This window comes from Balaenoptera ricei, chromosome 6 (assembly GCF_028023285.1).
Source record: "Balaenoptera ricei isolate mBalRic1 chromosome 6, mBalRic1.hap2, whole genome shotgun sequence".
In the NCBI taxonomy this organism is placed as follows: Eukaryota; Metazoa; Chordata; class Mammalia; order Artiodactyla; family Balaenopteridae; genus Balaenoptera; species Balaenoptera ricei.
In genome coordinates this window covers 91,383,175-91,409,097 of record NC_082644.1, presented here as the reverse complement: position 1 = coordinate 91,409,097, position 25,923 = coordinate 91,383,175, and the positions used below count along the sequence as shown (strand labels likewise).

At 41.8% G+C, this 25,923-nt stretch overlaps 1 protein-coding gene across 4 annotated transcripts in view; it reads right to left on the bottom strand.

Annotated features, from left to right (window-relative positions):
• The window catches only part of TMEFF1 (transmembrane protein with EGF like and two follistatin like domains 1), a 146,007-nt gene that overhangs the window by 105,584 nt on the left and 14,500 nt on the right, over positions 1 to 25,923 (bottom strand). For 3 of the 4 annotated variants that reach the window (XM_059925189.1, XM_059925187.1, XM_059925188.1), the window contains 2 exons: positions 14,958 to 15,408; positions 1,098 to 6,751 (listed from right to left, as the gene is read on the bottom strand). In XM_059925189.1, coding sequence (XP_059781172.1) covers positions 6,342 to 6,751; positions 14,958 to 15,375 — 828 coding nt within the window. In that variant the 5' untranslated portion in view covers positions 15,376 to 15,408 and the 3' untranslated portion in view covers positions 1,098 to 6,341. Of the gene's footprint in view, positions 1 to 1,097; positions 6,752 to 14,957; positions 15,409 to 25,923 lie in introns of those variants that run through there. The other variant, XM_059925191.1, reaches the window with a different exon arrangement.

Genomic DNA, 25,923 nt, shown 5'->3' with positions numbered 1-25,923 from the left:
CAGATATGACACTGAAACTTGAAATGTGCTTCCACAGGTGGGCTTGCGCTCTTGTACTTCTGCCATCACCATGAGAAGAGGTTCCCCTGGGCAACTCCTGCCCCTGCAGCCTTGGGCTCAGTGTGACCACATGAGAGCAGATGGGCCCCAGCAGCCCCCCAGATTTCCCAAAGGCTGAGTGACTAGAGTGACCACCTTCCATTCCTGCAGAAAGTGTAACACCAGCCCATCCAAAAACTCTTTGAGACTCAAGGATAAAAATCTAGAACCACATGCACCTCACCAGCAGAGCACCAGTGTGAGTTTCCTTCTTGGTTACTCTGGAAGCTAAACCAGATGATGAGACAAAAAGGAACTGGAACCTTAACTTCTGCTACTATTTACAGTCGTTCCACTGTAACAGGTGTCCTTTTGATTAAAAATAACCAATTTCTTAAATAACAGGGTTTGGAATTATTTCCCCCCAACAAACCCACAAAAGAGAATATTCAGACCAGAACCTAATTAAATCTCTTAGCAGTTATCGGGAGTTAAGAAAGGGAGCCCAAGTTTATGGCTAGAGAACCCCCTACTCCGATGAACATACATGGTGAGTCTTTTCCCCCCACACTAGAGGTGCTGTGAGAATATTTTGCAAGTGGAACTGGAGCTGCGATCCCCTCACTCAGAAGTAGCAGGATCCCCATTCTGTCCACTCTAATCAGTGTCAAGAGTGAAAAAACCTTCACGCACAATCTGGGCATCTGGATAATGTAGAAATGGAAGTTTTCCACCTAATGTTGACAAACTGCACTGTTAGGATAATAATCAGCTTGCAAACCCTATTATACTGGGTAATAAAGGCTCAATAGATATGTTCTTTAAAAATCTTACATAAATCACTCTTCTATAATCAAATCTCATTCTAAATGAACCAAAGGGCTGTTTAAGGAAATACTATGTTGAAAACCTTCACACACACCAAGAAATCACTCTTGTATCTGTTATGGAAGTTTTCTGTACTGGGTGTTCCTAAACCATGGTATCCACGGGGTACTTCCCCTACAGAGCAGCATCTCTACAGGGGGGGCATCCATATCACAACGACAACAATAATATTAAAATGCTTTACATCACTCTTTATTTCAAAAGTGCTTTACTAACATAGACTAATCTTTACAACATTCAAGGGAGGTAGATAAGTATTACACCACTTTCACAGATGGAAAAACTGAGGCAGAGATTAGTAAGTTGTATTGAAGGGCATAATATACGGCACAATTAGAAAAGAATTTGTTGCAGACATGAATCACTGGTGACCTTTTCCGTGACTTCTGAGTCCCACCAACACAAAAGTAGCGGATGCAGCAAGGAAGCAGATGGTCGATATTTTGTCTAGTCCAAGGCTACACTTCACCTTGTTGATACCACATGTTGAATATGCTGGTTTGGGGCCAGTATCTCCCTTACACACATTCTCACATGACTCCAACTGTAAAAGGGGGGACAGTGGAAACTGCTGTGGGTGCAGAAGGAGGGGTTGGAGAAACAGGGCTGGGAAGGCAGAAGATAGAAGAGAAAAGGGCAAAGAAGAACAAGAGGACCAGCTGGGAAGCAGCCCAACAGAAAGGAAAGCCACAGCAGAAAAGAAGTGTCATTCCATTTGAACAGCTCAGACATCCAGAGATACTATTAAAAGGGTAATTCTTAGCAATGACATTACAGAGCCACTCTTCTTGGCTTTGCCAAATATAATTATCAGGTCCTTCTGACATTCCCAGGAGGCAAAACCATTCCTTTCCCCTGGTCCAGACCAAGTGCTGATGTAATTGACCTGACACTGCAGAAGCTGTTGACAACTCAAATGCACTGCCCCACCATACCTCTCTTCTTCTGTTCTCTTTCTTCTTAAAAAAAAAAAAAAAAAAAAAGCCAATGCATTTTAAGATTCTCCCCGAAAAGCTCCTAAAATATTTGCTGATTTTTAATGCACAATAAGGTAGGATTCTATGTTTGATTTTTGGAAACAGGCTGTAATAGGGATACACGGGAATTAACATCCCCTCTCAGCCAGTGTACCTTTACACATGGGACACTTAAAAAATACCCTGAAATTTGTGGATGCCAGCTAGAAAAGAATTGAAGCTCAAGATAAAGAAATCCAGTTGAGGGACTTTCCTGGTGGTCCAGTGGGTAAGATTCCGCGCTCCCAATGCAGGGGGCCTGGGTTCGATCCCTTGTCGGGGAACTAGATCCCACATGCATGCTGCAACTAGGAAGCCCGCGTGCCACAAGTAAAAGAAATAAAAAAATAAAAAAATAAGATCCCGCATGTTGCAATTTGCAATTAAGACCTGGCACAGCGCAGCCAAAATAAATAAAATAAATAAATATTTAAAAAAATAAAAAAAGAAATCCAGTTGACCCTTGAACAACATGGGTTTCAACTGTGCTGGTCCACTTATACTCAGATTTTTTTTTCAATAAATGGGTACTACAGCACACCATCCGCAGTTGATTGAATCCCCAGATGCAGAACTGCAGATACAGAGGGCTGACTGTAAAGTTGTAAGGGGATTTTCCACAGCTGGGGGTGGTGGGCACCCCTGGCCCCCAGGTTGTTAAGCGTCAACTATAGTCTTTCCTGCTCTTTCAAGTGTGAAGCCATTATAAGAGATGGTGACTGATGCACCACCAGCTGCAATGGAGGTACTGATGGCAGAGGGAGCACCAAATTGAGTCGGGGGACAAGGACCCAGCAGGGAGGAGTTAAAACGTCAGATGAACAGGTGCAAGAGGCAGCACAGGAGGCTGAAGAGGCAGAAGTCAGAGCAAAGAGGTGACAGCCAAAGAGGAGATGGGAGGAGGTGCTGGTGTCTGAGGCTGAATGGGTGGGAGCAACTGCACTAGTTCATGTCTAGGCCTCTCCTAGGATACGTCAGCCAGAAATGCATCCGTTCTTTATTTCAATCAACATCATTCTTTCCGGCATCTAGCTTTAAAACTTTACCCATCCCCTCCAACAAAAGCAATGTGCTGCCAAGCCTGACTGATTCCACTTCGGCAACGCCCTTCACGTTGGTCTCCCTCATTTCTTACTAGGTCCTCCTATCATCTCATCCTAACCAAACCCTCCTACCTCATCTCCTGGACTCCAGTCTTCTCTAAACTCAATTCCATCTTCTAATCTTCCTCCTGGAGCACAGTTTTGATCATGTTACTGCCCAATTTGGAAATTCCCCCATGTCCTCCCAATTATGTGTCTCACCGTCTTGAATCTTCAACAGGACCTTGCATCTAGTGAAGTTCCTCTCCTTTCTGAATCTGCACCTACCAAAATACCAACTCTAAAGATTTAGCTCAAATGCCACCTCCTCTAGACTTTCCTTCAAGTCTCTTCACTCTCTGCTGAGCTTCAAATGCTCTAGAAGACGTGCCTGATCAAGTACATGATAGCTGTGTACAAGCCTTACATCCCTTACTGGGCTGTGTCCATGATTTGGCAGGTCAGGGGATGGTGAACTGTGTCTTAGTATTTATCAGTCAATTCTCTACAGCACCTACCAAGAAATGATTATTGCATTTCCACCTCAGGTAAGGAACTACTCAAAAGTGGAATGAATTGGGACGTACCTGTTCATGAGTGGAAGCATTACAAGTATCCTGTAGATGTGATCTGGCTCTCAGGATAAAGCAAATCCACGATATAGCTTTGAGGGATGGGGTCGGGGGAGGCAGGTGGGGCTATTTGTTTTCGAGTCTAGAGACCTAGGACTGAGGTTCTGCTTTGCTGTTCACTAGCTTTCAGCCTGGTGCAGGTGGTTCTTCTCTGAGCATCATTTCCTCACTTCTGCAGGACTTCACAGGACTAAGGACCAAATGAGACACATTTGTGAACTCTACACCAGTGGTTCTCAATCCCAATTGGGTATCATCACCCCCTGTAAAGCTTCCAAAAAATATAGAGGACCAGGCCTCAACCCAGGTAAACTGAATGAGAATCCCCTGGGAGTGGGACCCAGCGGGACTAATTTTTTATAAAATACTGTTTCTAATGCATACTCAAGGTTGAAAACTGTTATAAACTCATAAATACCATTAACAGTAGAACAAGGTGCTTTAGCCTGCTGGTTTAATTATCCTTTATTTGTTCAGTTAGGAATTAGTTCGATGCTTTTATAGTTCCATTATGTGTGTGAGCATTTTTTGTGTTGTTCTACATTGTTATTTGTGTGATTAGGTGGTAATTCTGGGAGAGGAATAATATCCGGCACAAAGCTGTACACAAAAATGTACCTAACCCAATGGGTTGTTTTTTTGTTTTTTTGTTTTTTGAGGATAGGTAAAAGCTTCACAGGGTCCTCTAAAACCTTGCTACACAGAACTGTGGTGGCCAGACAGGCAGACCTGGTATAACCTGGGAGCTTGTGAGAAATGCACAATCTCAGGCCCCCCCACCAGAATCTGCATATTAAGATTTCCAGATGGCTCAATAGGTGAAGCAAAGGCAAACTTTTCTCAGTTCACATCATCTGTGTTGAGGACCTGCCACTCCCTGCCCTAATCTGTCTCCCATAAATCGGTTAAGCTTGGGACTTTTTCCAGATGCTGCTTCTCTAAAGGGTCCATTTGGTAAAAACTAAATTAAGAACACAAATCCTTACAAAAGCATCCTTCCTTTGAAAGGAGACTAGTCTTCACAGGGTACCTTCAAATAACCAGTTCCTCTAAGATATTTAAAATATGATCAGTGTATAAAATAAATTGATATCCACTTAAGTTTTATGCAGTGCATGTATTAGTATACATGTACTTTACTGAACTTACAGACCCCGGGACCCAAATTCCAAAATTATGAAAGGAAGGAAGCTTAGCCACTGCAGTAAACTCTCCCTGTTGACCCACGCCCTCCGGACAACTATGATGTTAGCAGTACTCATCCAAGACTGTGCAGATCACATCACAGTCAAGGAGTTGTAGCAGATTCTAACCATCATCTAGACCAACTCTCTTGTTTTATAGACAGGAAACACAAGGGCCAAAGACTAAATGGAGTAACTTAAGGTCACATAGCACTTGAGACAGAGCCGAGCTCAGAATTCAAGCCCTGACTCCTCGTCCTGCACTCCCTATATAGCCTCTGTCACACATACTGCTCCTTCCCCACCACATGGCCTTGAACTTTCCTTCTCAGAAATTGCTGACCTGCCTTGGCACGTAACTGTCACTTTGCTTCTTCCAGCTACTGTTATGCCCAACTCCCAAGACTGTTTTTCTCACTAGGCTACAGGAGAAGTTATATCACAGCTCAGTCAAAATATCCATTTATCAATCCACGTTTCCAAATATATTGGTAATGGATTCTGAAAAAGCTCAATACTAACTGCATACTATGCAGACTACGTAGCATCACTATCAGCTGGCACCAGGAGCACGGCGAGGGCAGGGCCTTTCCTTAGGCGGCTAAAGATTAAAAACAAGGGCAACCATTTACTCAGTAGTACAAAGTCGGTAGGAAACTACAGCAGGAAGCCAAAAACTGTAGCACAGTGGAGGCGGGCAGCACCTTTAAAAAACATACACAGTGTGACTATAAAATCACAAGTCTTGTCTTTTAATAAAACAAGCATGACAGAATGTAGAGCTCTAAACGAATGTTTCTCCCTCAAAGTAGTCACATCCTTAGTTCCAACAAAGCTACACCTGCTGGAGACATTATTTGGAACTCCTCTTTGGGGAAAGGAAGGCCTTAAAAGGCAGTCTATGAGCCACATTAGAAAACAGCCTTCCATTATGTTCGGCTGTTTAAAAACAGAAAATCCACGCTCCAAAGATGACACTGAAAAAATGAAAAGTGTGCTATAGCTCTTGTGGAGGCTCCAAAAGACCTCTAGCAAATTCTGAGTAACAGCATTACCACTGGAGAAACGTGTGTCCTCCCAGGACAGCCACTTTCAATGGGAGGGCATTCATTTGGATAGACAAGGTCTGATGTCTATTTAAAAAAAAAAACAAAAACCCACAAAACCCAGCCACACTCCTTTATAGTCACACTTGCATTTGATTAAAAAAATACAACAACAACACTCACACATGGTTCTTGTATGAATTCTAATTAAGAGACATTACATTCAGAATGATAGCACTCATAGTGATAATTTTCAGAAGACTCTAACAGCTTCTTTGCCACTTCAGGGGTACATAGGGTGCAGCTGTTTACCTGAATGTATTCTTAAATAAGTGACTACTACCACTCTCATCTTCCTAGTTGTAGCTCTGTGACAGGCTACCGACTGCAAGTTCGTGTTCCAGACCTTCTTTGCCAACACAGATTAATTACAAGGGAGCCACACCCCACCGTCTTAGGGTGAATTGGGAAAGGGCCGGTTAAATGAGGAAACAGGCCATTCCTTGGTAAAAGTTTGCAGTTTTCTTTCCCAATACATCTTCTTTTTATTGAGAACTTCCATTTTTATCCTGTGTTCCTCCTCTGCCATCTCACACTCTCGCTCTAGCTGCTGGATTTTGGCCACATGCACCTCATTCATCTGTATCAGCTGCAGTTGTAAGATGGACATTTGTTGATGGTGTTCTTCCTCATGCATCTTTTTTAAAGCACCTTCCTGAGAGGTTTTGCTCCTGTAGTTTTTATTGGCTGTTATTCTGACAGCTGAACACGAGGGTTCAGGTTGAGAGGTCCCCTCACATACTGGGAAATGTATGAACTCTTTCTCATCATCGCACAGTTCTCTATTTGAAACAGCAAATGATTCTGAAAAACAGTAGCAGAAAACATGTTCAAAGATTTTACAGGCACAGAGTAAATCAATCCTATTTCAAATGACAGGGTCCCCCACGACAGGATGATCCGAAGTAGCATCTGCTCTGGTCTGCATGTTCACAGGTACCCCTGCCCCACCTGACTTCTCAAAAACCCATAAATCGAGAGCAATTTTCCCTGAAGAAGTAACGATAAAGGGTTTCATTATGTCATTTCTGGCACTTCGAACTACGGGAACAGTGGTCAGAGATTGCGCTTATCAAGAATTGGAGACCTGGCTATGTGGATATAAATCCTAACATGACATGTGCACGACTCCCACTGAGCAGAAGACCACAGTACGAGGCCAGCAGTGGGTTTTCAGATTAAGTTCTCCCGCAGTCTATCTCCCTCTCCGATTCTCATTCAGCCATGAACACTGAAGTTCAGTCTCCACAAGGGCACCTTTGCTGTGGGTCCTGGTCACAGGTCTTAACCCTTACCCAGGATAGCCATCTTAACAAAGGTTCTTCCTTGAAAGATGAGCCTACACGCCCTGGCTTAACTTCCTCAGACTTCTCTTCAGTCTCCTACATCTGGCTGTTGCCTCTAGCACTGCCATCTGGGGGTCAATATTCAGATCCCAAAGACACTTTCCAACGTCCCTCGTATGTAACTTCTCCCTAGCACTTGACAATCCTTCTTGACATTTCTTTCCTCTATTAGCTTCTGAACCATCGCTCTCTCCTAAGTTTTCTACAGCCTCCTTTATGATTGCTCTTTAAGTCTCCTGTCAGGACTCACACTTAAATCTTCCCCTGGGGTTCCTATCTTCGGCTCTGTTTTCAATCCACCCTAAGTAACCCTCATAATCTGGTTCCGACCTTCCTTTATCTTCCTTGCCTTACTCTTCAAATTACCCTGTGTACCCTCCAATCCTACCACAATCTTTATTTTTTTCCCATAATTCTGTCTTACTGCTCCTTCAGCTAAAGTTGGGCTCACTATTTGTCCCCACTCCCTTACTCAAACACACACTCTTACTCCAGTTTCCCCTTTCAACCTCCCGCATAACCCCTACTTCATTCAGGATCAATGCCACTTGCTGTGAAACCTCAGCCCTCTCCTTTCTCTGTACATACTCTTCTGTTACAGCACTTAACACATTCTAGTATTATTTGGGGACCATGCCTTAATCATATCTTTTATCCTTGGGCACCAATTATTTTGCTTGGTACCTAGTGGATGCCTAGTGAATATTTATGGGCTGAAGCTTTGAACAAAAGGGGAAAAGAGCTTATGGATACAAAAGGATGCCACGTTTGGTGGTGCCATGTTTGCACTAGTATTTTTATTGGGCAATGATACAAGTGTCAATTAGGAAGTTTCAATAAGGAAACCACTAATCCCACTAACCCGTGGAGTCTTCTAGCTGTGACTCCAATGCCTTCTTGGGAAGCTTTATATTTCCAATAATGAGAATCATCTCCTTGGAGAAAAATAATATCAATTTATTAACAGAGTTGATTACATTATTACATCCACTCCATTATTCCAGAAGATGTGATGCTGGGAATGTTAATGGCTACTGGGGGAAACCTAACTCATAACAGTCTGTTAATAAAAGGAAAATGGCTACTGTTTATTTAGATTATTTCACTCCAAGGGGTTAGGTAACAACCATAACTAGTCCCTAATTAAGGTAAAAGAAAAGGTAAAAACCTTACTTTTGAAAGAGAAGGTTAAAAGGACCTCTCTGTCATCCAGAGATAATGAAAATGTCTCCCTAGGAATCTTTCCCAAATCCAGCGGCTATAGCCTCAATTAGATGTCCTTCCTTCATGCTCCCACTGGTTCCTAAACCTACCTCTGGCAGAGCACTTGTTAAAACTGGCGGTTTAACTACCTCCCCTTCAGGTCTCTGATTACTTTGAAGACAGAGACTGCCTCTAGTTCATCCTCCTGGAGGACCCAGAACAGGGCCTGACACACTGCTAGGCATGTAAGAAGCGTGTGCAGGATGAATTGGCTGCAGTAGGTCACATCCCTCTCAACACAGCACAACTGTGTAGAAAGAACAGTGTTCTGAGTGGAGAGCTGAGGCACAGGACAAAGGAACAGGAAAGGCTTGGCACTGAGAATAGGATCCCTCAGATGGGATCAGATGCAAAGAGGATTACCTCATCCGTTTCCTTTCTAGTCTCAGATCTGAAACTGTCTTCAAAGAAGACTGGACACATTAGATGTGTTTTGGTACCTTTAGCCTCTTTTCCCTTTGATTTCATTCCAGAGGATAGTTCTGAATACTCCTCTGAGCCTTTAAAGTTCATGCCCTGACAATGCTACTCATCTCTCCCAATATCCAAATGCTCATTTTTATCTCAGTAATTCTTGGTTTTAGGAGCCTTTTGATGATGATGATGGTGATGGTGATGGTGATGATGATGACGACGGCAGCTACCATTTTCTGAGTAGCTAACCAGGCATTAGGCTAGTGCTTTGCAGCATTACCTCATTTAATCCTTACAGCAACCCTCTGAGGGAGGTATCAGTATAGAAAACCAAACACAACATCTAAAGTCATTTGGCTAGTTCAAAGAACCAGGACTCCAATCCAGGTCTGCACAACTCCAAAATCCAAGCTCAGCTACTACAACACCTGGCCTCTCACTGCATCACTTGCTCAGCTGATCACTTATGTACCTTAAAATGCAATCTCCAAGTTGTATCAACTACAAAACCATCTATTATTAAGAATATGCATGTATATCCTAAATTCTGATCTCCAAATTTCTCTCTAGAGTTGTGAACATGAAGACAGCATGTTTATATCCAGGAGCAGAGAAATGACTCTACTTTAAAACTAATTTTTTTAGTTTAAATGTGTGCTAACAAACGCATTTTAAATTTAAAAAGCCAGGCCTCTTAAGACTCTGGCAGAAGCTGGGGCTTAAAACTAGAGAAGCTCAATGGAGTAATTAACTTTCACACAAATATTAGCTCCAATGAATGGAAGCTAATGTTCAGATGGGGAGAATCTCCTCTTAATTAGAGAAAGACTATCCTGGGCATGGCAACCTTCTGCAAACACACACCATGTAATATCTCTCCCAGGTAAAACAAAGCTCACCTGAAGTAGAAAACAATTCGATCTTGTGCAAAATGGATAGGAAGGCCTAAAAGCTTTCCTGGGAGCAGAGAACACAGTCAAGGGGGTGTTCTTCCACTTGGGCAATCTGAGTACGTTTAAGCTCATCGGGAAAACCTACTAAGGCAGTAAAAGGATGGGAAGGAAACTGTGTACAGGCTGAAGCTCAGCTCTTCTTAGCAGAACAAAGGAAACAGGATGGACTGGGAACACGGATAAATAAGATGTGGGGGATGCATACTACGGAATATTATCCATCAACTAAAAGAAACAACTTAGACTGACACACTGCAATGGGAATAGATATTTAAAACATTCTAAGTGAAAAGCAGCAAAAGGAAAAGGAATGGTATCTACTGCACAATTTTTAATCCATGTAAATTTAAAATATATGCACAAACACCAACGCATGCTTTCAAGAACATGTGAGAGAATACACAAGCACCTTAGAATGATTAAGGTGCAGGAGAAAAGAATGAAAGTGGTGAATGGGGATAAAAAAGTAATAAATGTGTAAGTAACAAACAAAAAAAGGGCTTTTCCAGACCAATGATGCTAGTGTGCCATGACTGGTAAAAATATAAGTCAGTCCCCTCTACTGGAGTTCCCACCCCCAAAAGAATAGGATTGGACTAAACAGTGATAATAATGGAAATTATTAAGAAATGTTTGCATTATTTAATATAGCTTTGCATACCTATGTCTGTGTTACTGGATTATAGCTTTATAGTAAAGAAATAATAGCATATGAATTAAGTGTAAGTTCTCTCAAGATATTTGAGTACTACTGAAAGCTTAGTTTTCCTAAGTGTATTTGACATTTGGCCATCCTTCCCTCCCGACCACCCCTAGCAAATTTTGTTGGCTCCCTTAGTTTGTTCTGCAAACCTCTTCGCCAAAGATAATGGAAGATAAGTGTCAAAGGCAAATTATCACAGATCATAAATCTACAGGGTATAAATTGTTTTAATATATTTAAAGGGAAAATACTGGTTTTTTACAAATACATTCCAAAGTGTTAAATTTTAAGACTACTGTGTTCAACTACAGATGTACATTTTGAGCAAGTCATTGACAAAGCTAAGACTATGCATGCAGAGGACGGTGATCAAGATGACACAGCTGTTTTTGATAATTGGAATTTTGTATTTAGAGGTTACATTTTGTCAGCTTATGAATGGGTAGCTCCTGGAGAGGTCACAGGGTCCCCGTCTGGCCTGTGAGTTTAGTACCACTGGCCTCAGGAGTCCCTGTTTGTCATTGGCTTGCTTTTGAATTACTTTGGCCACAAGTTCTGAGACAATGCTGTGTAAAACAGGAAGGGGCCGTCCTGAAGGGTGTTATTTGTGAAAAGAACTTGCTGAGTGCCTTCACCAGAGGCAGTAGAGTCTGCAGTTGAACCACAGTAAATGGGGATAATTTTGCACGGCACAGACATTACAGTAGTTGTCTTTATGATAGGAACTGATTCCTTGAACGTATAATTGAACTCTAAAATGAACTATGCCTCTATGCAGGTTTAATGAAATTTCTGAGGTTGCTGAAATTTGTATATTTGTTTTCCTTTTCCAATGCAAGATCTGCTGATGAGGGGAAATATCTGACTGGTTTTATTATGGTTTATACATGAATAAATGGGATATTTAGTTCTGTACATAAATCTACAGTGAGTACATACACTGGAATGAGAGACAATCATATTAGACCAAATCATCAGATCAAACGACAAAGACATACTTTTGAGGCTTGAAAGTTCAAAGCTGACATTGACCTCTTGAAGGCCAGTTTTCCAGCCATTTGCTGCCCTGGCTCAACCCTCCACCCCACTCTCACATCCACATTTGCAGCTGGGTTCCCCTCACTTCCTCACTGCTGGGGATTGTGACAGCAAATTTAGTTCACCCATCCGTGGTATGGTCTGCAAAACTAACTCAAACCCAACTCCTTCGTTTTACAGAAGGGGAAACTGAGGCTCAGAGGGCATTTTAAAATAGTGTTTGTTCACTATCTTGAGACTCTGTGGAATTTTTAATCACCTTATTTTGAGTCATTCATTATTGGGAAAATCAAACCCCTGTTACAAAGGAGAGAAGCCAAATAGGTTCAAATGAAGAAGCACTTGGAATTTCTGGATTTTACTGTGTATTTGGCATACATCATGCAACAGGCCCTCTGTTATCACTGGGACATAACCAGACCCGGGTACCTTAAGGTCTAACAGCCTTAAGGGCATAGAACATTAGATTATTGAAGAATCTGAAAAAAAAAAAAAAATAGATGACACAGCTGAAGCCATCTCACACAAGAAACAGTTGGAGGGAGGCCTCTAGTGGAATCTGCCAGGCTCCTTTCTGTTTAACAAATGCCAACAAATCTTTCGGCACCTAATTCTGTCACAGGCACTCTGTAAGGTGTTTGGACAGAGCTGGTCGATAGAAATGTAATATGAGATACATACATAACTAAAAATTTTTCTCATAGGCACATTAAAGAAGTAAAAAGAGGTAAAATTAATTTAAGTAATATATTTTTGATCCAATATATTTAAAGTATTATCATTTCAACATTTAATCAACATAAACGTTGTTAGTAAGATATTTTATTGATACATTCTTTTTTGGTACTAAATCTTTGAGATATAGTGTGTACATTTATAGCACATCTCAATTCAGTCTCCCCACATTTCAAGTGCTTACCAGCCTCATGTGGCTTGTGGCTACTGTACTGGACAGCACAGTAGAGACAGAGAGATAGTAGAGATAAAGTTAGTAGAGATAATAACTGAACACACACACACACACATACACACACACACACAGTGGAATGTGAGCCATAACCCTATAGCAGGTTTTCAACCTCTTCCCCAGCAAGACCCAGAAGGGATGATTAACAATTCCAGCTTTCTTTTTCTTTCTTAAAACTAAGTTGAAATGCAAAATGAGTGAGGTAACCTCAAAGCTGTTTAAATGTATGGAAAGTGTTCCAGTACCTTAACTACTAGAGTTTACAGATACTTTGGACACAGTTCCCAACTGACAAAGCAGCATGCTTCTCCACCGCCCTCCAGATTTGACCTGGAAACAGGAACCAGGAAGCATATGGCTGTACTTTAATAATCACCAGCAAAGAGAAGTCTCATGTGTCATATATGTACAAACATCCAATTTAAAATAAATCTCTTTTACAAGTGAGTCTCTAGCAAATGTCACTACAGGAAGGACACTGAGAATCCATATTTATTGCCTTCTTGCTGGAAATTTAGAAATTGTTTTTATGAGTAAATGAACTACATTCTTTCCTCTAAAAAGCAAGAGAAAAAAGTCTGTGGAATGGACTTTCTAGATCCTACCCTAGAATTTGAAAATGGGGAAAGAAGACTGTCCCGTTAAAATAAGTCTATGAAATCAATACGCAATCATCCAGATCACGGATTTGCGAAGTAAACTGCACACAGTCCACACCAGCATCTTCCTCGGCAACATCTCCCAGGGAATATGAGCAATTTGAAAAGCAGCCCTGCTGATTCACCTCCCTCCCTCCCTCCCCCAGCACCATTCCTTTCACTGCCTCCAGACACGCAATCGCTCCAAGGCCAGCATAATGGAGAGGAACAGGCTGAAGCTATAAACATCTCCAAAGCAAGGACACTCAATTAGCAGCGGGCCCCCTCCACCACAGAAGCAGCAACAAAGAGGGGTGAGAGAGAGCTGGCAGTGTCCATATCAACACCGTCTTCTGGGAGCTGCCCTGGCTGGGGAGCTCAAGAATCAAAACTCAGACACAGGGTTCCTACCCTGAGAAACAATACATGAGTTTCTTGACATTCACCACTATGGTTGCCCAACTGGCTCCCTAGACTTAACCTTGGCCAAATGATCAGAAAACAAACATTTGATCATAATTTAGCTTCCCAGGATGATCTGCCGACAGGAAAAAAAAAAAAGTGCTAATCAAAAACATGTATTCTGTTCACTTGGTTATTATCTTTTCCACTCTATACGGATAACATTCTTGGTTTTAGACAATTTCTTGTGACTTTTAATTAACCAGTCCCTCAGAGCTCAATTTACTCTGGGGACACTAATAAGTGAATTTCTCATCCTGCAAGCCAAGAATCGGATTTTCCTAGGCAAATGCTTGCTTCCTGGGTCCTTGGAGCACCTTATGAACAGCCCTCTGGCCTTCCCAGAAATCTTCCTCTGCTTCAAGTATATTTTCTGCAAACTGCAATCAATCTTTATATAAACTGGTCATTCCTATCTTAAAAGAGGCAGGAATTATCGGCAATTTATCTATATGCATCCTCACCCTGCCCTTGCCTGGAGACATTTCAATAAGCCCCTTAATTCCAACTTTTTAAAGCCATGACACACTATCGCTACAGCCTTGATTACATGACATTCTTTTCCTTCCCCAAGAATTAAGTATGACATTTTTCTCTTTTCAGTGGAAGTATATTAAAACTAAAATGATTTTTTTCCAGAATTTCTCAAGTTTCCTAGAGTGCACAAACCAAAACTATAGATCACAATATTATAATGGGTAGAAATGCTGGTTTTTAATCTGAGTGACTGCTAAATGGGTGTTTGCTATATTAGTCTCTGTACTTTTCCTAAGTTTGAAATAGTTCACTTTCTTAATGTGGCATTTTGAGTAACTTAATGCGGAGCTTTGCACATAATAGGTCCTCAAAAACTATTTTTTGAAAAAAAAATACAATAGAGTGAATGAATATAAATCCTCCAGTTCTCTTTAATATATTTGAGATAGATTGAGATAAGCAACTAAGATACTTCATTAATAACTATATTAATGTAGCCCCTTATTTTTCCTTCTTAAGTAATAACAGAGATAAGTGAGATCTCTCTAAGAGAGACACAAGGAGATAAGAGCTTCTATTTTTATGTACGACTTGAATGTCCGATCTAATTGGGAAATTTTGTATTGAGAAAGTCAAGTTTGATATGAAAGTTTCTTTTTTCTAAATTCCCTCGAAATGAAGGACTTGAACATCACAATGTCAAACAGGTACCCAAGGAGAACATGCAAGCGGGCGTCAGGCACCGATACCTTGGGTGGCGGCATCAGCGTGGTACTCGGGCTCCTCCTCGGGAGGGCTCTGCAGGAAGTACAGCTGCTCGGGCAGCATGTTGGCGATCTTCTCCTTCCCCAGGACGTGGGTGCTCAGAAGGGGGCTGACACTCCGTTTCACTTTCTCTCTCCTTTCATGGGCCATAATCTTTTTGGTCCGAGCCTTGATGTTCTCCCAGCACTTCTTCAGCTGTTTGAAATCCCGCAGCGACACGCTGGGCTGCGAGTTGTATTCATGGGCGAGCGCCTGCCAGGTACGTTGCTTGAGGGCAATAGTTCGCGCGTCGCTTTTCTTACACTCCAGCACATACTTGTACTTTTCTACTAAAGCCAGCAGGATGCTCTTTTCCAATTCTGAGAAGTATTTGGCAGGTTTTATGATTTCGTTGTTTTGCATTTTCCACTATGTTTCTCCTGGCTGTTAGCTATCCTGGAACAGGAAGTTTGAAACAATCAGTACCAACTCCAGCAATAAACAAGTCAGCGAATCACTCAAGCTCTATCCCTGACTTGATTCCCTGGTCTGAAATACGGTACTTTCTTTTCCACTCATGTTGAATTGTGGTATTCTCAAGAAAACATTCAGAAGATTACAAGGAATGGGGTTTTTACTTAAAAGTAGATTTTCAGGTAGGACCTTTGCTATAGGTCTTGACCATTTTGTGATTATCTGGTACAGAACAGCAAAAAAAAAAGTTGAACATCTATGTGGAACTCTAATGTGTTCATTTATTTCTGCTTAATATTAAGGAACAGATAATTCCCCAAATTCATCATGTTAGGCAGCTTTTAAACTAAACAGGTCTCTCAAAATTTTGTCACAGCTGAAGACAAGAGAAGCCACTGTGTGATCTAATACAACAGATAATGTAACTACTACCAAGATTTCAGAATCATCCAGAAATCACCCCAGAAGATCTGACATTTCCATCACTATGTCTGTGACCTTCGTTAGGTCCATGCTCTTAGAAGAACCTCAGTTTCTTTACCTTTAAAATGAGGGCTTGGAGTCTGTGATCCTTAAGGTCTAAGGGCCACTCTTATTTTATTTATTTTTCTGTTTTTTAAACATCTTTATTGGAGTATAATTGCTTTACAATGGCGGGCCACTTTTAAAAGTGTACAGTTCTGTGTAAATAATTAATATAATTTCAGAAGTGTAAGGGCCTGGACACTTTAGAGCTTGAGTCCAGTGCCTCTCTTTTTTTTTTTTTCCTGGACATTTCATATAAATGGAATAATTCAATATGAGGTCTTTTGTGACTTGTTTCTTTCACTTAGCATAATGTTTTCAAGGTCTGTCTATGTTGTAGCATGTATCAATACTTCATTCCTTGTTATTACCAAATGATATTCCATTTTACAGATGTAGCACAGTCTATATCCATTTACCAATTAATGGATTTTTAAAATTGAGATATAGTTGACATGTAACATTACATTGGTTTCAGGTATACAACATAACGATTTTATTTATTTATATATATATATATATACACACATACACACATATGGAAATGATCACCACAATAAATCTAGTTGACATCCATCACCACACAGTTACAATTTTTTTCTTTTAAGATCTATTCTCTTAGCAACTTTCAAATATACAATATAATACTATTAACTATAGTCACCATGCTGTATATTACATCCCAGGACTTACTTACATTATAACTGGAAATTTGTACCTTTTGACCACCTTCACCCATTTTGCCCCCCCCCCCACTCCCCATCTCTGGCAACTACCAATCTGTTCTGTATCTATGAGTTCTTTTTCTTTTTTCTTCTTATTCTTCTTATTCTTCTTCTTTTTTTTTTTTAGATTCCACATACATGTGAGATCATACAGTATTTGTCTTTCTCTGTCTGACTTATTTCACTTAGCATAACACCCTCAAGGTCCATCCCTGCTGTCGTATATGGCAGGCTATCCTTCTTTTTTGTGGTTGAATAACATTCCTTTGTGTACCTATATACCACATTTTCCTTATCCCTCTTTTCAACTGAGGGAACTAAACTAAGGGCCAGTAAGGTGAAATGGATTGTACAAGATCACAAAGATGGTGACTTCAGAAGTCAAGAACCTGGACTGCCCTGATAGTTTGGTAATCTTTTTTTTAAACACACCAAATAATAGCCATTTTTTAATGCATATTCGTTTAACGTCTTTGTTCACATATTATAGTAAAAGTTACCAATTTTATATTATTTTAAAAATGTGAAATGACATTCCATTTTCTCCCTTATCATTATTACAGTCTACATACCTTTTTATATTTTAGATAAAAATTGTATATATTTAACATACATAGTGAAATGATTACTACAAACAAGCTAAATAACATATCTCCTCACATAGTTACCTTTTACATGCGTGATGAGAGCGCCTAAAATCTAGTCTCATCATATTTCCAATATTCAATACAGTATTATTAGCTACAGTCATCACTCCTGTACACTAGATCTCTAGACTTATTCATCCTACATAACTGCACTTTGTACCCGTTGACCAACATCTCCCCGTTTCTCCCACCCCCCCATCTCCAGCCCCCAGTAAGCACTGTTCTACTCTCTGCTTCTGTGAGTTTGAATAGCCTGGTATTCTTAGTATCATTTCACAACTATCTCGTGAGCTCTCACCTTGGGTGACTCCAAATTACTCAACCATGACTCCCTAGGTCATCTTGCCATCCTCCCCAGTGCTGAGCCAGCATCTTTCACACAATAAATGCTTAATAAATGTCTTATTCCACTGAACCTATGTGTGTTTTATGACCACACAGTTTTCCACATCTTTTAATCACAGGAAACTTCCTACAAAATTAATCTCTCAGTTACATTATGGCAAGAATGTCGCTAAGCAACAGAGAATGCAGCAATAAAGCAAGCGTTGCATGTGCCCTTTGTGGAAAGGGCTGACACGCCCAGTCCTCCTTACATTCTCTAAGCCTCTGATTTTTCAGAATAACAGGCAAGCATCAAGATACTGATGATATAGTCCATTTAAAACTGACCAACTGGGCTTCCCTGGTGGCGCAGTGGTTGGGAATCCGCCTGCCAATGCAGGGGACACAGGTTCGAGCCCTGGTCTGGGAGGATCCCACATACCGTGGAGCAACTGGGCCCATGTGCCACAACTGCTGGGCCCACACTCTAGAGCCCGCAAGCCACAACTACTGAGGCCCACGTGCCTGGAGCCCATGCTCTGCAGCGGGAGAGGCCACCGCACCGCAACGAAGAGTAGGCCCCGCTCACCGCAACTGGAGAAGGCCCACACACAGCAACGAAGACCCAACACAGCCAAAAATAAATAAATTAATTAATTAAAACAAACAAAAAAAACTGACCAACCTGTATTGAAAGAGTTAGAAACTAACTTGAAAGGAGTCCCACTGGCCAAAAATGGGACATTTGAACAAGGGTGATGGGTACACAAAGATTCATTAAATTATTCTCTTGATCTTTGTGCACGTTTGAAAAGTTCCACAATACAAAGCTGGGGGGTGGGGGGAGGCTGTGACTTTTAAGTTTATGGTACACTGATTTAAAAAATCACACCATTACAAGTCAGCTTTTCACCTACTATGCCTGGGGAGGGGTTACTATAGTTGTAAATAACTGAAATCTGTTAGATCTGAGGCTGGAGGGGACCCAGCCAGATCAGAGAGCCTTGAAATAGAGGCCAAGGAATGTAGGCTTTACATGGGGGCAACAGAGCCTGGTCAGGGTCCCCCAGTATGTACCACCTCCTCCCAAAAGTTAAAGTTAGTGTCATCAATGTCTCCAGATACAAGGTACCTCACATTCATCATGGACACATCAGTATCAGAAATCGAGAGATTTAGACAAGTCAAAGGTGGTTTGGCCCTCAGGTCTTGGGCAAAGAGAAATGAGGGGGAATTTATCTTTGGAGATGTGTCCCTGTACCCCTAAATTATCAGGCCTACGCTTCAGTCACGTTGCTCTAATGTTCCTACGATGATCCAATCTAGGCCCCTTCTTCCCCAAAGGTCCAAAATTAATTTTTGACTTCGTCAATACTCCTATTTCCTATAGATCGGTGTTCCCAAACTGAAATTTATTAACACACCCTACCTATATCTCTTCTATATGATCTCTATCTGCCAAGATGACTACGTTCAACTTTATGTTCTATAGTTTTTATTATGAAATCAATAGGTATACTGAATGTTCTTAAACTACACAGCCCCCAGAGCAAATTCTGATCTGAAGCCCATCCCAATTCTTCTGCCCCCAGAAGATGTCTACCCACTCTTTTTAAGAATCACTGCTATAAGGATTGGGAATCTGATTCACAAATGAAAAATGGATTGTTCCCTGTTTCATTCTATTAAAGGTAATGCTATTTTATACATTATATATTTTTTCTTTTTAAATAAATATTTTTTTCTACCCTTGATTATTTCAAGATAAATTCCCAGAAGAGGAATGGTTGCCACAAAAGATAAAAACACTCAAGACTTTTGTTCCATCACCATCTGCCCTCCAGAAATGGTATACTAATTGACATGCCCACTTCATTGACTTCTGCTGTTAACATTTTTTAAATCTATGCCAACTGTGGAGGTGAAAAAATGTCCCTTCATTGTTTAGTGATATATGAATTGCAGCTCTCGGCAAATAAGCCATACTCTGCCTGAACAAAGTCCCTCTGATACTTAGTGGAAATGAAACTACATGGAATTAGTTCCAAGCAATTTAATAATTCTTCCTCACAGTGTGTGCAGTACCACTAACTGCCACCAGGTGGTGGTGGGCTGGGGGGGAGTCTAAATTCATAAGGATCTTAACCTAAGTGTGGCCAGTTGAGTCTCTAATAAGAGCAATAATTACAATAGCAGATAATTTTTATTGAGCCTTTACTGTGAGTTTGACACAATACTAACTGCTTAATATGCACTATATCATTTAATCTTCCCAAAAATAGCCCCTGAGAGCATAATTTGTTACACTGTTAAAAAAACCAAAAACCAAAAAAAAAAAACCCCACAAAACTTTATGAAAGTACCAGAAATACCAAAAGAAATTACACAATTGCTCTCAAAAGCAAATACTCAGAATTACCAACACCTGGGGACCATTAATAGCCTATTAATTAAACTATTATTTAATCACTAGCTAAGTAAATCCAAGTTACCAATTTACTTTGCTTAATTTTGTAGAACAGCAGGCCTCCCTCGGCCATGTGGTTGCATCCTGCCGGGCTATAAAGGGATTCTGGTGTGAGACAGTGTACCCTAAAGGTCCCCTATGGATCCCCAACAGCCTCCTGAAGCAGGCTGTTTATCCCCACTAAACCAATTATTATTCCTATTTCCCGGATCAGAAAAGTGAGGCTCAGTAACTTGCCAGTGATCACACAAATAGTAGCAGCACTAGGATTCAAACCCAGGTCTGACTCCATGCCCAGGCTGCTCTCTGATCTGCTTAGCCCTCTTCTTTCAGACCTAGTGACAGCCTCTAGTGCTCCAGCTCAAATTACATATCAATTAGCAATCTGATTGTCAGCAGGGACAACCTAGGAAGAGCTGTGCCTGCTTCCCTCATCTCCATTTGTTGGCTCCTCCCCTCCCTTCCCCACTCCCATCACCTTCCCCCTTCTAGGTCTCAAACCTAGGGTCCACAGCTCCCCACCCCAACCCAGGTGCACCCCTCTCACTCTAACTAGGGTTCTGAAATAATTTCCACTGTTGATCTGCTAAGAATGTATGTTTGAAAAGTAACTGTAGCAATAATATGGGGCTTTAAAATGGTCCACACCTCAGGGGAACTGGATGCTGACATTCTGCCTTAGCACCTGACAGTCCTAAGTAAACAAACACTTCCCAAAGAAAGAGATCTCCAAGAGAAGCTTATTAGAAACTTCGAGGCTAGAAAGCACATTATAGCTTAAAACTGCTTAGGAACGTCCATAACTGGTTATAGATGACAACACAACAAGCCTTCTCTGCTACGTTAGCCTTTATTAGAAACTGCCCTTCCCTTCCCCCCAACTCCCCTCTGTACGGATCATCTTTTTTGTCTGCTGTTCTGCTAGACAGAGTGCTACCCGTTCTTATGCGTGGTTGTAGGACAACAAGCAGCCCAGAGACCCCACAGTGGGCCCTCAGCAAAATTTAATGAATGAATGTATTTTGATATAGTCATAAAACTGTCTACCATGCACAGAATGAGTATCATACATGGTAAAACAATCAGTACACCAAAAAGCTGCATTAAAGTAAAAACGGTCAAATAAAATAGCAAAATCCAAATGCAATGGAAGTTCCTCTTGGGCTAAGCAAAGACCCGTAGACAAGACTAAATAAAATAGCAGGATTCCAATACCATAAAAGAACAAAGGGGAAATAATCAGCAAAATTCCCAAAACACTAACATTGACTAAACCACCAGAAGATTGTAATAAGTACATTTAATATGCACCTTAAAAATCCATCTGTTAGGGGACTGAATGTTTGTATCCTTCCCCCCAAAAAAATTCATTTGCTGCAACCCTAACTCCCAGGGTGACTGTATTTGGAGATCAGGCTTTTAAGGAAGTAAGTAAGATTAAATGTGGTCCTAAGGATGGGGCCCTGGTTCAAGAGGATTAGTGCCCTTAGAAGAAAAGACATCAGAGAGCTTGCCCCTTCCCCCACTAACCCCAGGGCTTAAAAAGAGGCCATGTGAGCACACAGAGAGATGGCAGCCACCTACAAGCCAAGAGAAGAGCCCTCAGAATGAAACCTACCTTGCCGGCACCTTGATCTGGACTTCCTAGCTTCCAGAACTGTGAGAAATAAATTTCTATTGTTTAAGCCTCCCAGTCTGTGGTCTTTTATTATGGAAGGCCAAGCTGACTAACACACCATCTAATGATATTTTAAGTCCACCAAGGGTCAAACTATGTCCTAAAATTTCAGCAAAGACCAGAGAAAGTTGGCCAGATTTTACTTCTACTGCTGTTTGTAGAAAAGGGAGTTCTTTGAAGTCAATACTCAGGATGGGAACCATGACTAAAAATCTGTGACACTGAGACCTCAGACAGATATTAGGATATTAATGCACTACTGTTCTTAAAGTGAAGTGAAATAACCAAGACAGTGGATGCAGAGAACCTGGGCTCAAATCCTGAATTCAGCGCTCACCTAGCTGTGTGACTTTGGGCAAGTCAATTAACCTCTAATGCTTCATCTGTAAAACAGGGTTAATACTCCCTACTCTGCTTTATTCCCTCTACACAACTGTCCTGCAATGGGAGTAAAGAGGCACAAACTAGATCTTCAATAAATTTTAGTTCTTTGCACCCCTCTCACCCATACTGAACTGCTTCCAAAAGTAGAATAGTGGTCTAAATACAGTGTATACTCAAATACTTATTGGCTCTTTTATTCATAGACACACAGTTCAACAAATATGTAATGGACTCCTGCCAAAGGCTCAGTACTGTCCTAGAGTATGTGGGAGATACAAAGACAAGCTGAAGGAGCATTGGCACGCAGAAACTGACAACCAAAAGGAGAGGTACAATGAAATGGACACCATAACAGAGGACAAAGCACCCTGGGTGTTCAGAGGAGAGAAGAGGTTAATTTGCACTCTTCATGAACAAGAGGACATTTGAGCTAGATCTTTAAGAATGTATAGGATATGAACAGAGAGAGCTGAAGGAGATCATTCAGATAAATAATTGATAAGAAAGGACCTGGATTCTGAGTGGTGGTGATGTTAATGGAACGGAGGCAGTGCATGCCAGGGACTGTTTCAAAGTGAGAAATGACCAGGACGTGTGTGTGTCTGCACTACGGTGGGGGATCAACAGAAAGTAGAGACAAAGAGGATACAGGAGGATTAAACAAGCACCTAGAGCACCTACATGCGCAGGCACCGGAAGGAGGGGTATTCCTTAAGATCCAGGAGACCACAGTCCAGTGAAGACATATCACAACACAGTGTACTGTGGATGGGCTGGTGACAAGGCAGTGTGATAAGCACAGTGACAGAGATGTACCCAGGGATGTTACTCCAGGACTGGGTGGGATCTAGAATAAGGACATTAATTCCTATCAGAATAGACTGGAAATAGAATTAGCATTAGAACAAAGCAGGGCCACTTTGGAAAGACTGAAAGAAGGAACAAATACAGAATTGGTGAGTAAGCTGCAGGAAATGTGGCAGCCAATCCCTGAAGGGAGGCCTGGCCACAGGTTATGGGTGATCAGTTTGCTCTAAAGAGATGAGAGCCTATTTCCTATCCTGGTCTGTTGACTCTGTCTCCTGACTCAGCATCCCCCAAACAACTTTTTTTGGAAACAACATAGATCCTAACATGTTATAACTAAAAAAGGACTTCAGTCCAATCCTCTAATTTTACAGATGAGGAAACTTAGGCTTAGAGCAAACTATGGGGGTTCCCGGGGTCCCAGTAACAGAGGAGGGCCTAAAAGCGAAGCTTCATTATTTGTTTTCAACCCCTCCCCCCACATCTCTTCTCTGGAACCCTCCCGTCATCAAGATGCCCTTTTGCTAGGTACCCTCAAGCCTTCCCCACTATCCCAACTGAAAACTCGAGGGCACTGCTCTCAACTCTAACACTCACTCTGTGACGTCAGGCAAGTTCCCTTTCCTCCCTGACTGTTGATTCCTCATCTCTAAAAAATAAAGCTGCAATGGGTGTTCTCTAAAGCCCCATCCGGTGCTGGCAGTCCATACTAGCACTGCTGCTACAATGGTTTTTCTGCAACCTAATTTCCACAGTTCTCTGCCAAAGACACATAGATGGTATTTTCTGATTATTTATGAGGCTAGTGGAGCTACTAGCCAAAGAAAGAGAACACTGCCACAGAATAAAGTGATCTCAGCACTTCAGAGGATTTAAGGCCCAAGCCCAGGTTTAACTCTATAGGTTAAGTAGTTCCAAGTGAAACATCTAAAGCAGGTGATGGGATCTCTCTTTCCCCAGCTCCTTGAAGACCACCTGGTACACAGTAGGTACTCCATAAATATTTGTGGAATATACGTTGAAACTAACCTGCTCGCCATTCACATTTTTTTACTAATTATATCTAGATGTTCTACTATCTTAAATTTCTTCTTCTATAAAGGATTTCTCATAACAAAAATCATTTCCTGGCTTCTTCTTGTAAATACTGTTGCATGCCAAATTTTTTACAACATGATACAACAAATTTCTACAGCTGTGATGCCTTCATGATTTCATTTGAGGCAGAGGTAAGAATAGTCAGACATTACTGTCCCCGTGCACACCTTGCCGTGTACCTGCTCTCGCGTGTTCAGACCTGTCTACTCAGGATGGCCACTCACCTGTGCCCTCTCCGTCTTCTTTCTTTCCCTTAGGGGAGCTTCCAGTCTAAACCTAGCACTAAACTTGCTTCCTCCAGGGCTCTCCCTCCCCTTTCCCTTCGCCACCCACTCCAGGCAGCCAAGTAACTGGGAAGCGTTTATTTTTACCATCTGTGTCTGAGGGTGACTGTGAGCAGAACCAGCCTTGTGTTTAAGGCAAGAGCTCCGCCCTCCCGTCCCCCCTCCCTCACAGTTCCCTCTGTGAACCAGAGGCAGGTTCTTAAAGGTCCTGACCCCTTCCTTCCCCTCCCCCACCGCTCCTTCCTAAACCATCTCCCCACCCCCATCCCAGTCTCCCTGAAATTTCCTTGGAGTCATTATTAAAGTACCCTCCACAGAAAGTGCTTTTACAATACAGAAAAGTCCACTTATGCAGGTGTTCCTGCTCCAGCCTGCTTCTTGTCTGTGAGGACTCTCTCCTCTAGGCCCACCACTTAAGCATCAACGGCTCTCAAATCTCTGGGCCCAGGGTCTCAAGTATTTATCTTTTCCTGCAGCCCTCAGAATTACTCTGTACTGCAATCTATCCGTACCCTCGAGGGGCTCCTCTATCTGAGCTCCTGAGGCACGGAACTACATTTTATTTGTATCTTGAGCACACAGTTGACTCTCGGTGTTTGTTCAAAAGAAAGTAGGGGGCTTCCCTGGTGGCGCAGTGGTTGAGAGTCTGCCTGCCAATGCAGGGGACACAGGTTCGAGCCCTGGTCTGGGAAGATCCCACATGCTGCGGAGCAACTAGGCCCGTGAGCCACAACTACTGAGCCTGCGCGTCTGGAGCCTGTGCCCTGCAACAAGAGAGGCCGCGATAGTGAAAGGTCTGCGCACCGCGATGAAGAGTGGTCCCCGCTTGCCGCAACTGGAGAAAGCCCTCGCACAGAAACGAAGACCCAACACAGCCAAAAATAAAAATAAATAAATAAAATTAAATAAAAAATCCTTCCCTCTAAAAAAAGAAAAAAAAATATATATATACATATATGTTGGATGTAATTTGCTTTAAAAAAAAAAAAAAAAAGAATGTAGGGGTGTCAGGGAGAACCTCTCTCCAGCCCCATCTTCTCTCCTCAGCACAACACATATTTCCAGTTGTCTCCTAGCCACCTCTATCTAGCTGTCCATTATGGGTACCTCAGAAATCTCCAAAAGCAAACGAATTATTCCTCTACCCCCAGACCTCCTGATTTCTGATAATTTCAGCCACATTAACTTGGCTCAAAGCAGAAACCTCAGCGTGCTCTTCAATCACATGGAACCACTCATCACACTTACCACTACTACACATTTTACCTCAATATCTCTTCTCTCTGCTCTGATCCTCACTGCCTATGTCCAAGGTCAGCCCTAGTCTCCCAAAATGATCTCCCAGACTTCCAGCCCCTCTTCCACACAGCCACCAGAGGGATTTTCCTTAAACATAGTGATGATGCCACAGTCCTGCGTGTAAACCTCTGACATCTCCCCCACTGCCTAAGCAATAAAGTCCAAACTGCTCACAAGGCATTCAAGGCCTTTCCAGATTTGGCCCCAATTACAGTGCCCCCTCCACCCCACCCCAAACCACCCTTTTCACGTATGTTTC